The 14,073-nt window shown below is 37.6% G+C and overlaps 1 protein-coding gene across 1 annotated transcript in view; it reads left to right on the top strand.

Moving 5' to 3' along the window:
- Positions 1 to 661: 661 nt before the first annotated feature.
- The window catches only part of LOC140332394 (cadherin-like protein 26), a 39,281-nt gene continuing 25,869 nt past the window's right edge, over positions 662 to 14,073 (top strand). The window contains exons 1-4 of the mRNA XM_072413665.1: positions 662 to 724; positions 1,372 to 1,452; positions 6,962 to 7,069; positions 13,018 to 13,167. Of these exons, the coding sequence (XP_072269766.1) occupies positions 662 to 724; positions 1,372 to 1,452; positions 6,962 to 7,069; positions 13,018 to 13,167 (402 nt within the window). The remainder of the gene's footprint in view (positions 725 to 1,371; positions 1,453 to 6,961; positions 7,070 to 13,017; positions 13,168 to 14,073) is intronic.

Raw genomic sequence — 14,073 nt, 5'->3', positions numbered from 1 at the left:
AAATATATCTTATCCTAAACTAACTTTGGTTAACATTTGACTGAAAGTCTTGTTTCAAACAATATATTACTTTTCCACAAGCTTTCTCATTACTTGATATAAGGTAGGGAAGCATTTCACATCAATGTGAGCCCAGCTTATTTCCTACAGTAGATGTGAAAAGTAATATAAATTGGGTTCTATAGAAGGTGCATTGAAAAACTCAACTCTTTCTTCCAAATGAAATGGTATACTAGGTAGTGAACTCAAAAGGAAAAGCTGACGAGTATTGTTTGCTATAATTTCTAGGAACCATATCCAATGCCAAGTATTCATTTTCTAGTTTCTTTAGGTAACTGATCTTCAAAGTGTAGTTTTAGGTTCATGTTCAGAAATTTTACATTAATAATATCTCATTCAAACGATAGCCTAATCGTTATAAGCAGAATCGAGCTAAACCTGTATAAATGTCAATTAAATAACTTCATGAACTTTTAGAATAATGAAGTGCTTTACAAGAAACCTGACTACTGTATTGTTAGTCCGTACATGTCTGCTGTTATTTTATAACCATGGCAGAATATAGCAGCGATCATTAAGTACAGAATGCCAGCAGAGCTTTTTCCTCTCAATACACAGAACTGATCATCACATGCATTTTTTTTACCTTATAGAAAACAGAATGTGGCCAATTTATATTTCTGGAAGGCAGGTCAAACATGGAAGTCTTAAAGAGGCCAAGATGGTATGCCTGATACAAGTGACATGTGGCTACTCATCACCTAATACTTGTTGCATGGCCCGGGGCAGTAATTATTCCCTAGCACAGAAATAGGGGCTTGGCTTCAGTCAAAATGTGATTTTAATTAGAGTTTAGAAGATTACAAACTCTGTCAATATTTTCATCTTTGCCTGTATCCCTAATTTCCCTTTACCGTCTATAATGAGACAAAGAAAAAAAAATCAAAGTGGCAGTATACAAAAAGAAAATCTCTCCAGCAGGGACAGAGAAAGAAAGAAAACCCTTTAATTTGAAATAAATTACAGATTTGTTAGAACCTCAATTTTTAATGCCTTATTATTCCAGTAACCCAAGTTCCACAGTGATGAAAAGGTAACAGAAAATATTTAATACATTTTTTTTTTTTGAAAATTCATAAAATACATAATAAAAGTAGTGTATAATAATTATAAATCATATACAAATAATATATTATACAAAACACATTTTATATAAAAAAACATAAAAATAAAAAAACTATAAAGCCAGCCCAAGATTGAAGTAAAATGTGTAGAACTGACACCAAAGCAGTCATTGTGCTGTTTTACATAAAGTATTTCCAAGTAACTTTTGCATACTGTGGATTTGACAAAGTCTCATTTTCATTTCAGGTTCTGCTGGCTGCACTACTAGACCACCACCAGAGCCAAGCTTTATCACGTATTGCAAGAGATGGTACGGACAAATATCAGGTAGGCATGTGAACATGTTACACCATGGGTAAAAATGGATAATTACAGAACAATTGCATATGTGTTCATTTCTGACTCTCCTTAAATATGTTAGTTAGCAGTCATGGTAAATCACTGCCATTAGACTTTGGGCCAGATAGAGTGGCAGGAAAGTGGAGGCTGGAGAGGATACACTTTTATCAGTGAAACTGGGTGATCCAGCGAACTTGGAATGGATTTCTTTGAAGCCCTTTGCTATTTGTTAGCAGATGTTTTGATTCCTGGACCAGATCCATTCCATGATTGCTGGATAACCCAGGTCCTCTCCAGCCTTGGATGGCTTTAATAAAATCTGGCCTTTTGTAAGTAGCAGACCTGATATACTAAAAATGATGCAGGCCAGGAGTTCAAATCTAGCAGCGTCAGTGAGTGACCAAATAGCAAAGCCAAAGCATTCAAAGAGTATCAATCAGGCATTTTCAAAGGGAGGAATGGTGAGGAGTGCCACTCTTTCATAATAGGTTACCAAATTGTCTTAACCTCCTGAGAGGTATTCCCGAGTGTGACTCGGGGTGGATTTATAGTGAAAAAATATCGGTAGCTTTAAGCTAAAATATCGGTAGCTTTAAGCTAAAAAAGCCTACTTACGTTACTCCCTTGCTGTCCCCTGCTGTCCTGCTGGTCCCTGCAAGTCCTGGGGACACGTCTGCCACCTCCGATCTCCAGCTGCAGAGACGTCCTACAGGGTTTCCCGGTGACGTCGGTACATGCTTCCGTGCAGCCGGGACATAGCGGCGGGAAACTCAAATAATTGGATTCAATACAAAATAGCTGTATTGAGTCCAATACAAAGAAATATTCATATAATATATATAAAATTATATTATATATATTATATATGCTGCTGTACAGTTACATATTCATTTTTTTTATTTTTTTAACAGATTTTTGTGTTTTTTTTTTAAGTTTATTAATGAATTTATTAACTATTGGACATATTTTGGTGAGTTATGCCTAGGAAATATAGGTCTACAATGTAAAATAAAATTTCCATGCTAAAAATTGTACCGCTTTTTGCGTGGAAATTTGGACAGAATCAGACCGCTAAGGGGGTTAAAGGCTTGTTTTTGAACCATTTTGTGTAACAAATTATACATATCTACCACATTCAAATAAGGAAGTGTAAATGCCAAGAAACCTGCCTAGCACCTGTTTATTCATTAGTCACCAAGGGTTTAATTGGAGACAGAAGCATTTTAGCACATATTGTCAATTATGTATTTAAAAAATGTCAAGTGTTTTATGTTGTTATATCTGTCATTAGTGATGACTTTTAAAGGTATAGTTGGAAATATATCTTCTGTGAGGTTAAAGGGTCAAAAGTCAAATTAAATAATAATTGCTTGTTAACTCATTGGTGGACTACAATAATCACATAGGTGATTTAGTTGTCCATCTGCTAATATGCTACAACACAGTAGCCAATTCTGTCTTTCACTTGATATTTTTTATCTGTTGTAAAAGTTTATGATTTGCTTTATTTGAGAATGTTAAAAAGGTAGATCCCTGCAGGGCCAGTAACTAATCTCCTAGGAGATATCTCATACTGTCAAAGTACTGACAATGCTTATGTGCCATTATTGTATCAGGTGACTGCAAATAGCAAAGACAACCAATTACTCCTAAGTAGTACAAATGTTCTATGTAAGTGGAAAAAAATCATCCAGGTTTTAAAGACTAACAAATGACCTATTTTTCACCTTTCAGAAGTAAAATTCATGTACGAAAAAAGATTTAGATACTTTCTTCACTTTTTGGTAAATTATTTTGGAATATTGCAGGACACTCTAAAAAAATTAAAACTTAACTTGAAGTAGCGGTTACCTATGGAAAAGGTAAAAATTTGGTTTAAAGATTAGAGGGGTGTTCTCTTGCATGAGCAAACCATGCTGTAACTCTAACAGTGGAAGAACATAACACCAAGCCACCCTGACATAAATTCTCTTTTAAAGTCTTTTTTAGACTTCTCCTTATTAGTTAGGATGCAATGTCATATATTGCAAAGCTGTTGTCCTATTTATTGTCCTAACCTAATCTTTTAGGTTATTAGATTATTGCGAGTTGTTAGGTATAAAAATAAATGTGCTGTCCATTTTACTACTTTAACAGCTCCTGTACTGGAAAAAAATGCAGACACTGTGCAAGTGTAACTTCTAGTGTTTTAGTGCTTCTGTGTGCAACACAAAACCATGGCTGGTGACAGACATAGTTTTATGAAAGGAACATTTAAAAAATATTTTATACTTTCTATTAAATTAGAGTTTGTATCATCCCAATAAGAGTAGAACGAACAGTGGTAGAAGGTGGTGGGATTACTAAAGGAATAAAAAAGGAAGAAAAGAGTTTGTACATTTTTGTGCACTGCATTTTTCCATTCCTTTTTTAACATTATATTTTTATATTATAATTTTATACGGAGATGGTGTTGGCTAATATTAGACTTCAAACTTTTTAAACAAAGGGGCTGCTCAGTGTCTGGGACACAGACTTCAGCCAGTTGGAGTAAAAAATGTAATTAATGTTAAAGGGAATACAAAATACCCTGGCGTTGGTGGGCAGAGGTTATAAAAACATTCCTGCATTAGTGGAACAGAGCAAAACGAAAGTAGTAAAACATGTCTCTGTACCAGTAAAAAAAATAGCCCCTGCATCAGTGATTAGTGGAGGTAATAAATACACTGGCATCAGGATTTGCCATTGAGGAGCTTACAATATATGTAATGTTACTACCACAGTCATAATTGTGCAATTTCTATAGCCAGTTTGATCAAAATTCAGTAAAGCTACCAAGACGTTTTTGCACTGTTAGAGAAAGCAAAACTACAGGAAAATACTATACAATCTCTATGGTGTGTCCTTGATGGGAATAAAACATTGATCATATCCTTAAGCTGCATACACACATGCAATTATTGACGTTGGAAAGGATCTTTCAGGATCCTTTCCAACGACAGAGGACTGCACGATGCATAAACGAGAGCTGTACATACAGCACCGTTCTGTTCTATAGAGAGGGGAGGAAGAGAACGACGGAATGGCACCCTGCTGTGCACTCTCCCCCTTCCCTTCCATTAGGATCATTCGTCGTCCATGGTCTGTGGATCCGCCAGGACGGTGGTTCGGACGATGGACGGCGGGGGCTGTACACACGCTAGATTCTCGTCCAATGTCAGCCCTGAGCCGATTATCGGGCGAGAACTATTGGACGTGTGTATGTAGCTTAAGTGTTTTCCTATTTCTTTTTTTTTCATTGTTCTGTGATATTTTATTGTTTGCAAATTAACGAGAAGCTGTGTAAATTCAAAGCTGAGTAAAAGACCATATGCTGATTGGAATGAATGAACCTGTAGTAGTGTCAAGGAGATATATTCAAAGCACTCCAATTCAATTAACAGTAAAAGAAGACTGCATCTGATGGCTATTTACTGCACCGCTGAGTGCTCCCAGGAGCTTGCATCAATTCCATTCCACTAAAATAATATCATAATTAATCTTTATTAGCCAACAGAACATCACATGCCGCTTTGTGATACCTCAGCTTCCTAGTGCTAATCTATATTCAATATTTATCAGCACACAGCCTCATGATGGCTATTGAATCAATTCTAATTAGAGGATCTTCCTCAGAATGGAGACTATCCACTACATTCCACTCTGGCCAGCCACTCACCAGCGTAATCTTTAATCTTTTTTTTCAGCCTTCAAGCTTCCCAATCACAACCCTTCCCTCTTACCATTATAAGCATGTGTGGCACACGCTCAGGAGAGCATAATTTACAGAAACACAGTGTAGATGACATGAGCCATATAAAACTCACTTTCTCTATTAGTTTCTGTAAAATGCAGCACGGCAAAGCCTTAGGATGTTTGTGTTAAGAAATTACAGCTGCAGTACAGCAACAGAAAAGCAAAGGATTATTATCTAGATTTTGATTCATTGTGAACTAAAAACTGTAAATCAGTATACAGAAATCAGATAATTGTTGCTGGAAATTATCTTTTGTGATCGCTTCCAGTGACAGATGAACAAGTGAGAACTCGTACACACAGGGCCATTCTGGTCCATAGAGGAGGGGAGGAGGGAGGACAATAAATGGCACCCTGCCATGCTCTTACAGAAAAAAGCACAGCAATCATTCCTGATCAGTTGTTCATCAATCTGTTACAAAAGGTTGATGAACATTGTCAAGGGACTGCTTTACACATGTTAGATTTTCACCTGATAAAAGCTCAACCGTTCATTTTGGGTGACAATCATCTGAAATGTGTATGAAGCTTAGGAATGCCTCTCCATGAGGTTCATATCAGTTATCACTTTTATTATTAAATTACACACTTTTTAACTGTTGGTCTGTGATGTATTAAAGCAATACTGCCAATTAAAACAATATGCTATGTTTCCGGTTGTTTAAAATCAGCTAACACACAGATAGATTTGGTTCAGCAGCAAACCCTATACTAATCCATAAAACACTGCGTTAATAACCTTACCCCCAGCTACAGGAAACTGACCAACTTTCATTACCATTCCTACTACATCTTGCAGGCAAAAGAAAAATCAACTGCACATAACCATTTATATGTGCTTCTTGGTCTTTTTCCTATATGAGTTCTTGAAATTGTTTCTCTATAGCTGTTGATGAAATACCCAAACGAGTTGTAAGTTGATTTGTGAAAAAAATACTCTGCCAGCTTGGTCCTACCTATTCCATATGTTGAGTTTAATATTTGGCAAGATTAATGCATCTTTTTTAAGTTGATTTGTGAAAAAAATACTGTGCCAGCTTGGTCATACATATTCCATATGTTTAGTATAATGATTGGCAAGATTTATGCTTTTTTTTAATTTAAAATTTCATGACTCGTAACAAGTTATTAAATTCCAAATAGGATTCTAATAAACACTTAGGGTATCTTATGTGTTGTATCTTGGTTTAATTTGGTTTCCTTAACAGATTGAGAAGTGCATTGTTTATACTCTGCAATTAAGTGCAGCATTGCTCTGCTAAGGTGCAGCAAACATAATTGATTTACAAGCCATTTTGGAAATTACTGTTCCTAAAAATACCTTTTAAGTCTTCTGCAGCTCATGTATTTTATGTCAGATAAACAAAACCAGAGCTCTGGTCGAATTTTGCTACCTACCAGGAAAGTTTGCTCAGACGTATAAAAGATGAAAGTGTTGTAGCATCTCAGATGGAAGGAAGAACACACAGCCAGAACAACTTAAAAAACAGGTGGATAGAGTAAAGTAAACTTACTATGAGCATGGGATTCTAGACTAAATTACTGCCGTGATGCACAGTCTGAGCCAGCAGGTTTAGGAAGTACTTTTAGGCTTGCTAAGTTTGATGTTCACAGCCCAGCTCCAGTTTCCTATAAGCTAAAACGTTTCTCAGTATCACTGAGCAGTATACAAGGCCACTGTTACATGCAAATATTTACAAAACTGCTTTTAATTATTTTTCAGGAACCTAATGAAAGGGTAGCACTGTATCGCCAAAAAAGAGACTGGATTATTGATACCTTCACACTTCAAGAAGAGCTGCCTGGTCCTTATCCAAAGCTAGTTGGCACGGTGAGATTTCATGACTGACATCAATGAAGTATGAACTGCCTAAAAAAGTTAAATAAATCATGAGACTCTCGAGTAAGATATGAAAAAGTAGCTAGAGCAATGTGCTACTGGTCAACACAAAGCAAATTAGAACCCATGACACTGTACTGTATATTCTTCTGCTTAGAATGACATTGATGTATTATAAGTGTGATATTAAGAGTTATATGAACATGAAAACACCTGTCACTATTACATCAATTAAGAACTATGCATGAGAAATTGCTAGCAAGGGGTAAATAGAAATACAAAGAAAAACAATAACAGGTTATAACTTCACAATAGGCTTGCTTTTAATCTAAACACAAGGTGCATCTTCTCTAACCAACCCCCATAAGTGGGAGAGGTTGGTGAGATTCACTTTGTAGCAATGAACTGTCTGACAAGAAACAAATACCTAACCTCATTAGTAATATTGAAGTCCACAAAACTCAGAATACATGTAATAATACGTCAAAGTATAGGAATTGTGTAGGAATTGTGAGATTTGTGCAGTTTTTGTGTTATATCTGACTGGTTTAGGACATTTTTTATAGAGATGGATCAGATCTCCTTGATTTTTATTATTATTATTATTATTAATATTATTAATAAACAGGATATATAGAGTGCCAACATTAAATAGGGGTTGCAAATGACAGACGGATACAGACAGTGATAGGAGGAGGGGATCTTGCCCCAAAAAGCTTACAATCTAGGACGTCGGGGAAGTAACACACAAAACGAATGAAGTAAGGGTTTTAAATAAAAGAAGAAGACAAGTAGGTAAGTGTGAAAAAATGGGTTTGAGTGCTATTAAATAAGCAGAATGTAGGAGCAAGTCGAATAGGACGAGAAAGACCATTACACAGAGTCAGGGCAGCTCTAGAAAAGTTTTGGAGCCTGAAGACTGAGGCTTGCTAAGGAGAGAGTTGGTGTTGAGGAAATCAGTGAGTCTTTAATAAACAAGGCACTCAAGAAGTTTGGAAACATATAGGAGAATGGAAATAGGATGTTAGCTAGACAGTAGCTAGGAAGGGAGAGTATTGGCATGTTTAAAGCAGAGGGGTAGATACTAGTAGAAAGAGAGAGGTTGAATAATTTAGTCAGGGTGGGGGCCAGGATGAAGGAATGGGCACGGAGTAGATCAGAGGGAATTGGGCAAGCGGACAGGTAGTAGATGAAGATGATGAGAGAAGAGAGGAGACTTTGTCCAGAGTAACAGGGCTGAAGGAAGTTAGTGATGATATACAGGTGGAAGGATTGGAGTGGCACGGTGAGCAGAGATATCATGTCAGATTTTGTCAATTTTATCTCTAAAGTATGTGGCCAGATAAGTTGTGGGGGGCAGGTCTGGGGTTTAGGAAGGAGTCAATTGTTGAGAAGAGGATGCGTAGGATGGAAGCTTGAGAGGAAATGATAGCAGAGAAATAATTTTGCTTGCCAACAAAGAGTTTAGTGTCTAAGTGTTGTAGTCTGGCTTTGTAGTCTGTGAAGTCAGCACTGAGGCCAGATTGTCTCCACTTGCGCGAACAGACTTTTGTCGATGTTTGGTGTGATTGCTGTGCTAGGATCGGGGATTAGCAGGACGGGGGTAGCGGAAGGTGGCCGGGCAACTTTATTCAGGGCCAAAGAGTGTGGTTGAACTGAGAGGCAGCTTTATCTGGAGATGTGGTTTAGGGGAAAATGGGAGTTAGATACATAAGGCAGTTTGAGAATAGGTAGTAGTCAAGGTTACAGATATCTCTCTACCATTGACCAGCTGTGGGATGTGGCAAAAGGGGCAATAATTAGATAAGTTGAGGATTATTAGGTTGTGATCAAAAAGGGGAAATGGCGAGTTGTCAAGGTGGGTGAAGTTGCAGAGTTTGGAAAAAACAGGTCTATGGGTGGGGCCATTTATGTTCTGTGTGAGTCCAAAGGAGGAGGTAATGGAGAGCAGTTTGGCTGAAGGAAGGATGGTTGGGGTCATTCACTGGACCATGAAAGTCACTGAGGATGAGGGTGGGCAGGTCATGGGAAAGAATGTATGGGAGCCAAGAGGCAAAGTTATCTAGAAATTGTGAAAGTGTGTGTGTGTGTGTGTGGGGGGGGGAGGGGTGGTTGGGAGACAACAGCAACACTGAGGGGTAGGGGGTGGAAAAGATGAATGAAGTGGACTTCAAAAGAGGTGAAAATGAGAACGGGTGGGGCAGGAAGGACGCTGTATGTACAGTTAGAGGAAAGAATAAGACCCACACCTCCACCTAATCTGTTGCCAGGTCTAGGGTTAAGTGTGAAGTGCAGGCCTCTATAGGAGAGTGCAGCAGAATAGGCAAAGTCTGGAGGAGGGGGAAGGAAAGCCATGTTTCAGTGAGAGCCTGGAAGTTGTAAGATTAAAGGTCATTTATTGCCAACAGAACTGACATTCTATAGACTTCCAGAGAAAGGGGGGAGGAACTTATGGGTAGGGTGAATGGGAATGAGGTTAAAAGGAGGGAGTATCTTGCTGAATGGATATGAAAGAGAGGCTGAGGGGGTGATACCAGGGTTGGTGAGATGTGATCAGCAAGTAGCAGTACAGAAAAAAGAGGTAACAAATTGTGAACTATATGAGTATATGATACACTGTGGCAAACTGAAGTCCATGCGAGCAGGTCCTGTAACATGGGTTGTAGTGAGGCTTGTCAGCTTGTTGAGCTTGTTGAGGTATGGGATAGGATGGATCTGTCAGAGATGGCTTGGTGAAGGTTGTATTGGAGTCCAGGTGTATTGGAGGTTGTATTGGAGTGCAGGTGAATAGTTAATGATGATTTAGTACAAAGGCATGAGATGGGAGTTGCAGAGAGTAATGTGTCCATTTTTTTTCCAACTCCTGCTTCAATTCCCTGGATTAATTCCCATTGCACTTATAATTTGGCACTTGAAATTTGGGCATGTGACTGTGCCTGATGTTTAAATAGATGTGCTTTGGGTTCTGAATATGGCTGCACTGATGGAGATCTGTGCCGCATTTTGTAGAACAAGACAAACATTTTTTAGGCCAGTACCACAAAGAATTAGCGGTATGGTATGTTCCATGTTTATTAAAATAATTGGTCACAATATTAGCCATGTGCTTGACAGTAGATTTGTCAGCCTAAACAGTTTATATTGCAAAAATAAGTCTGTAAATAGTGGAGGGATTTACTATTCAACCTGAATTCCTCCTGTAGCTGGGGAAAATATTTAGGAACTACTACTAGCGTATAATGCAAACTCAGTATCTACATGGCCTTTTTCTAATAGGGGGAGTTTAAATTGCTCTGGCATAGATTATTTCAAACATTGAGGGCCAAATTTCCATTATAGGTACAGTCCTGTAGGCTGCTGTCTCTGGAATCTCTTGGGGACTACCGAGAAAAGATGACAGTGGCTTTGTTGCATTCACTTTTTAGTCTCTTTCTCTTATGTCAGGGGTGTTCACCATTCTCCCGCTGCATTTTTTACTACTTAAAATACATGAAAAATTCATTTAAAAAAAGCAGGGTTTCTTTGTTATTGCAGAGACAGGTGGGCGTATGTGAGAAATTCAGTATGTAGTTCTCACTACTGGGACACATTAGAGGTGTAAGAAACGGTTAGGTGATTCAAGTCTGAAGCATCAACCAAAACCTGTAAGTTCTGGGTTATCTTGCTCTTTAGAAGGTATTGTGTGCATTTAATGTATTTTAGATATATTTACCTGTAACAGTACCCTTGGTGTAGACATCCAAAAGCCTTGAGATTAATTGTTGCCACCATCTGATGTTAGCAGCTCCAGCAAACTATTTTTGACTCTCCAAAGGTAGGTTCCTTACGTTTTTTTGACAGCATGAATAGGTAACTCCTGCACTTACTGAGGAGATATAGTAACCTAATTTTAATTACATATTTACCGGAATAAACGGTGGCAGATTAAAAAGAGAAGTTTGTTGTGAGGGTTTGCATATATTTTAAACTTTAATCCCATGTGATATGTTATCTATTGTCATCCCCTATAATCTGGGGAAAAAAATTCTTGACAAGCGTTAAGAACTAAAAAAAAACACATAGAAACTTAACTAATTTGGAATTAATGGGGACTTTTCCCCCCACAGTAAAACTTGTTCTATGCCAGAAGTCAGCAAACTTTTTGGGCTACTAGGCCATTTTAGGAGGTCAAGAAGGCACACTTGGCTGGACTCTCTCTCGAGTCCCACGCTGATGGCCCGGCCCCCCCACCAGGAATGCCCCTTAAGAGAAATCCCTCTCCTCCATATGCAACGTCCCTCAATGGAAATCCCTTTCCTCCAAAATGCATACAGAGGAGAGGGAACGCCCCTGAAGGGAATACCCTCTCCTCCACAATGCATACGGATGAGAGGGAATGTCCCCTTATCCCAGCGGTGGAAGTGTTAAATAGGGAAGGAAGGCATAACAAGAAGGCTCAAAAGCCGCATGCGGCTCTGGAGCAGCACGTTGCCGACCCCTGCCGGCTTGGATTAGGCCAGATTGATCAGGGCGGCGTTAGGCCAGAACAGACTACTGGCTAGTTTGCTGACCCCTGTTCTAAGCATGCAAGCATGGCTGGACATTCTCTTTCAATAGCACAAATGCACCTAATTATTAGGTATGGGACTTCAAAAATTTACAAAATCATATATTTATGCTTATGGTAAAATATACATATATATATATGCAGAACAGTGCCATGAAAAATGAACTGAAAATACTGTCATGTGCACACTTAACACCTGAATGAACCCAAGGATCATGACACATGATGGATACTAAATGTAGTGGAGCTGAAGAAAAAAATATACTTACAATTAACAGATGGTATGATAGCTATCCAAGCATATTAGCTGACACACCTTAAAACATCCTGCAGGCCTGCAGAGAACACCTGCTGCTTATTGTAAATCAAATTTCATGCGGTTTCACTTGATCTTATACGTAAAAGGAAAAAAACTCTAAGTATGCAGACTTTTACTACCTTGTTTCTAATATCTCAGGTCTGAAGGGCTAATGCCATTCTCCTTCCTTCCAATGTCTGCTCCTCATTTACTTTTAAATTCTTTATAACTGGTTTTGTGTTTGTGCAATCGTAACTCACCAATTAATTCCAGCTATGCTAGCAATGTAAAAAAATGTGCATTAGCAAAAAAAAATACTTTGGTAAACAACTGTTTGTAGTAAATACAAAGAAGAAAAATCCTATCACAAATGCTTTGCTTCTAAGAATTTAGGGGGAAATAAATCACAGATGAATTAACTGTTTATAGACATGAAACTGGAAGCTCAATAACAATCATAATTAAAGAAGTTGCTTTATACTATGAGCTGGTGGTAACGTTATAAGGGATAGGAAACTATACTTTAATGTATAAACACTTATAGACATATTTTGCCACCAAACAGGAAGGGCAGCAAGTTTATGTAATGAGCTACTATAGCTGATCTATCTTCACATTGACCTGGAAGATTATCCACCAAAGAATGCTTCAATGAATGTCAGATTTACTGCTTCATAAAAAGACCCCTAAGAGCCTACCTAAACTTCATTGTCCCCTTTGCTGTACATTAATGTGTTTTGGCATGCTTTAACATGTGTTGAGTTAAAGCAGTTCATTCATTATGAAGGGGCTGCCTAAAAAGGAAAATATGAACATCACCTTTGTGAATTGGCCCTAAAGCAGCTGACAAAATATTATTAAATGTTTAACAAAGGTAATATTTTTAACCACGAGTATACTTTTTGCACTTTTATACTTTTTTCTTTCAACTATGTTTAGATTAAAAAAAAGTAAACTAAGTATTAACATGAATACAATCTTGCTTGACTTTCATTTTATCCCTGCTGTCCCAGGCTGTACTAGAGAGTCACATATGCCTTTGCTGGCTAAATTGGTGAATGCAGATTACTAGAGTACTTTCTCTCTACCTGGCAGGTGAAGTTGGAGGAAAGTTTTCAGCTGCAGTACAAGCTTCAGGGAAGAGGAGTAGACGAGGATCCCAAAGGACTTTTCCACATTAACGAAGACACTGGATCAATTTATGTTCACCAAAAAATTGACTATGAAACCACACCTCAGTTTCAAGTAAGTGAAAAAAACAAACAAACTTTCAACTGAAGCCTTCCTTTACTTCATGTTCTAAGAGTTCTTTATTCGTTCCCATCAGAAAGATTTTTCTGTTCTGATGGCTAAACAGGTATGATGGGAAAATCCTCCAAAATACGTATAAAAGCAGCATTAAAAAAACAACAAAGAAAATAACCCTTTTTAACTCCAAAATAACAAAGTTTTACTCTGGAACTAACTTAGAGAAACTAAAAGTAAAGAAGCTTAGATCCTTTATTAGGTATCTATTGCTGTCTATGCCCATAAAATGTATGTTCACAGAGGTACTTGAGACAAAGGGTAATGTGAAATCCAAAAGGTATATTATTAGTTTATATATTTTTAAAGTGCTAAAATTTTAAGCAGTGCTGTGCAATAAATAGGGACTGTAGATGGCAAACCTGCACACTTGACAAGTGCAAGATTTAAGGTTTGTTTGTAAAGTTTAGCTACTTTAAAACAGATATGCTTTAGTCCTGGCATGGTTGAAATGAACACTTTACAGTTGTCATCGAGGACACCCAATTGCTTTGAGAACTGTCTAAGAGAAGAACATTTGCATAGTTTGCTTGGATTACCTTCTACTTTCTTTAGAACAATAAGTAAAGGTAAATCTCTCCAATGAGACAAATATAGCAGATAAAACCTAAAACCTTTAATATTTCATCCAAATTTAAAAAAAAATAGATAAAATTTCACTTTACAAGACTGACTGTCCATGTCCAAGTCACAGTTTGAATAATGGTAAGAGATCATTCACAAAATAATAATTTACAACAACCAGATTCCTTCAATTCTCACATGTTGTGAAAAAGAATCTTTTACTATTGTGGCACAGTGCAGACTATAAGGAAGATGTATTTTCAGGCACACATCAACAGCCTC

The sequence above is a fragment of the Pyxicephalus adspersus genome, chromosome 6 (genome assembly GCF_032062135.1).
Source record: "Pyxicephalus adspersus chromosome 6, UCB_Pads_2.0, whole genome shotgun sequence".
In the NCBI taxonomy this organism is placed as follows: domain Eukaryota; kingdom Metazoa; phylum Chordata; class Amphibia; order Anura; family Pyxicephalidae; genus Pyxicephalus; species Pyxicephalus adspersus.
The sequence above is the reverse complement of the archived record's forward strand: the minus strand, read 5'-3'. Positions and strand labels throughout refer to the sequence as shown.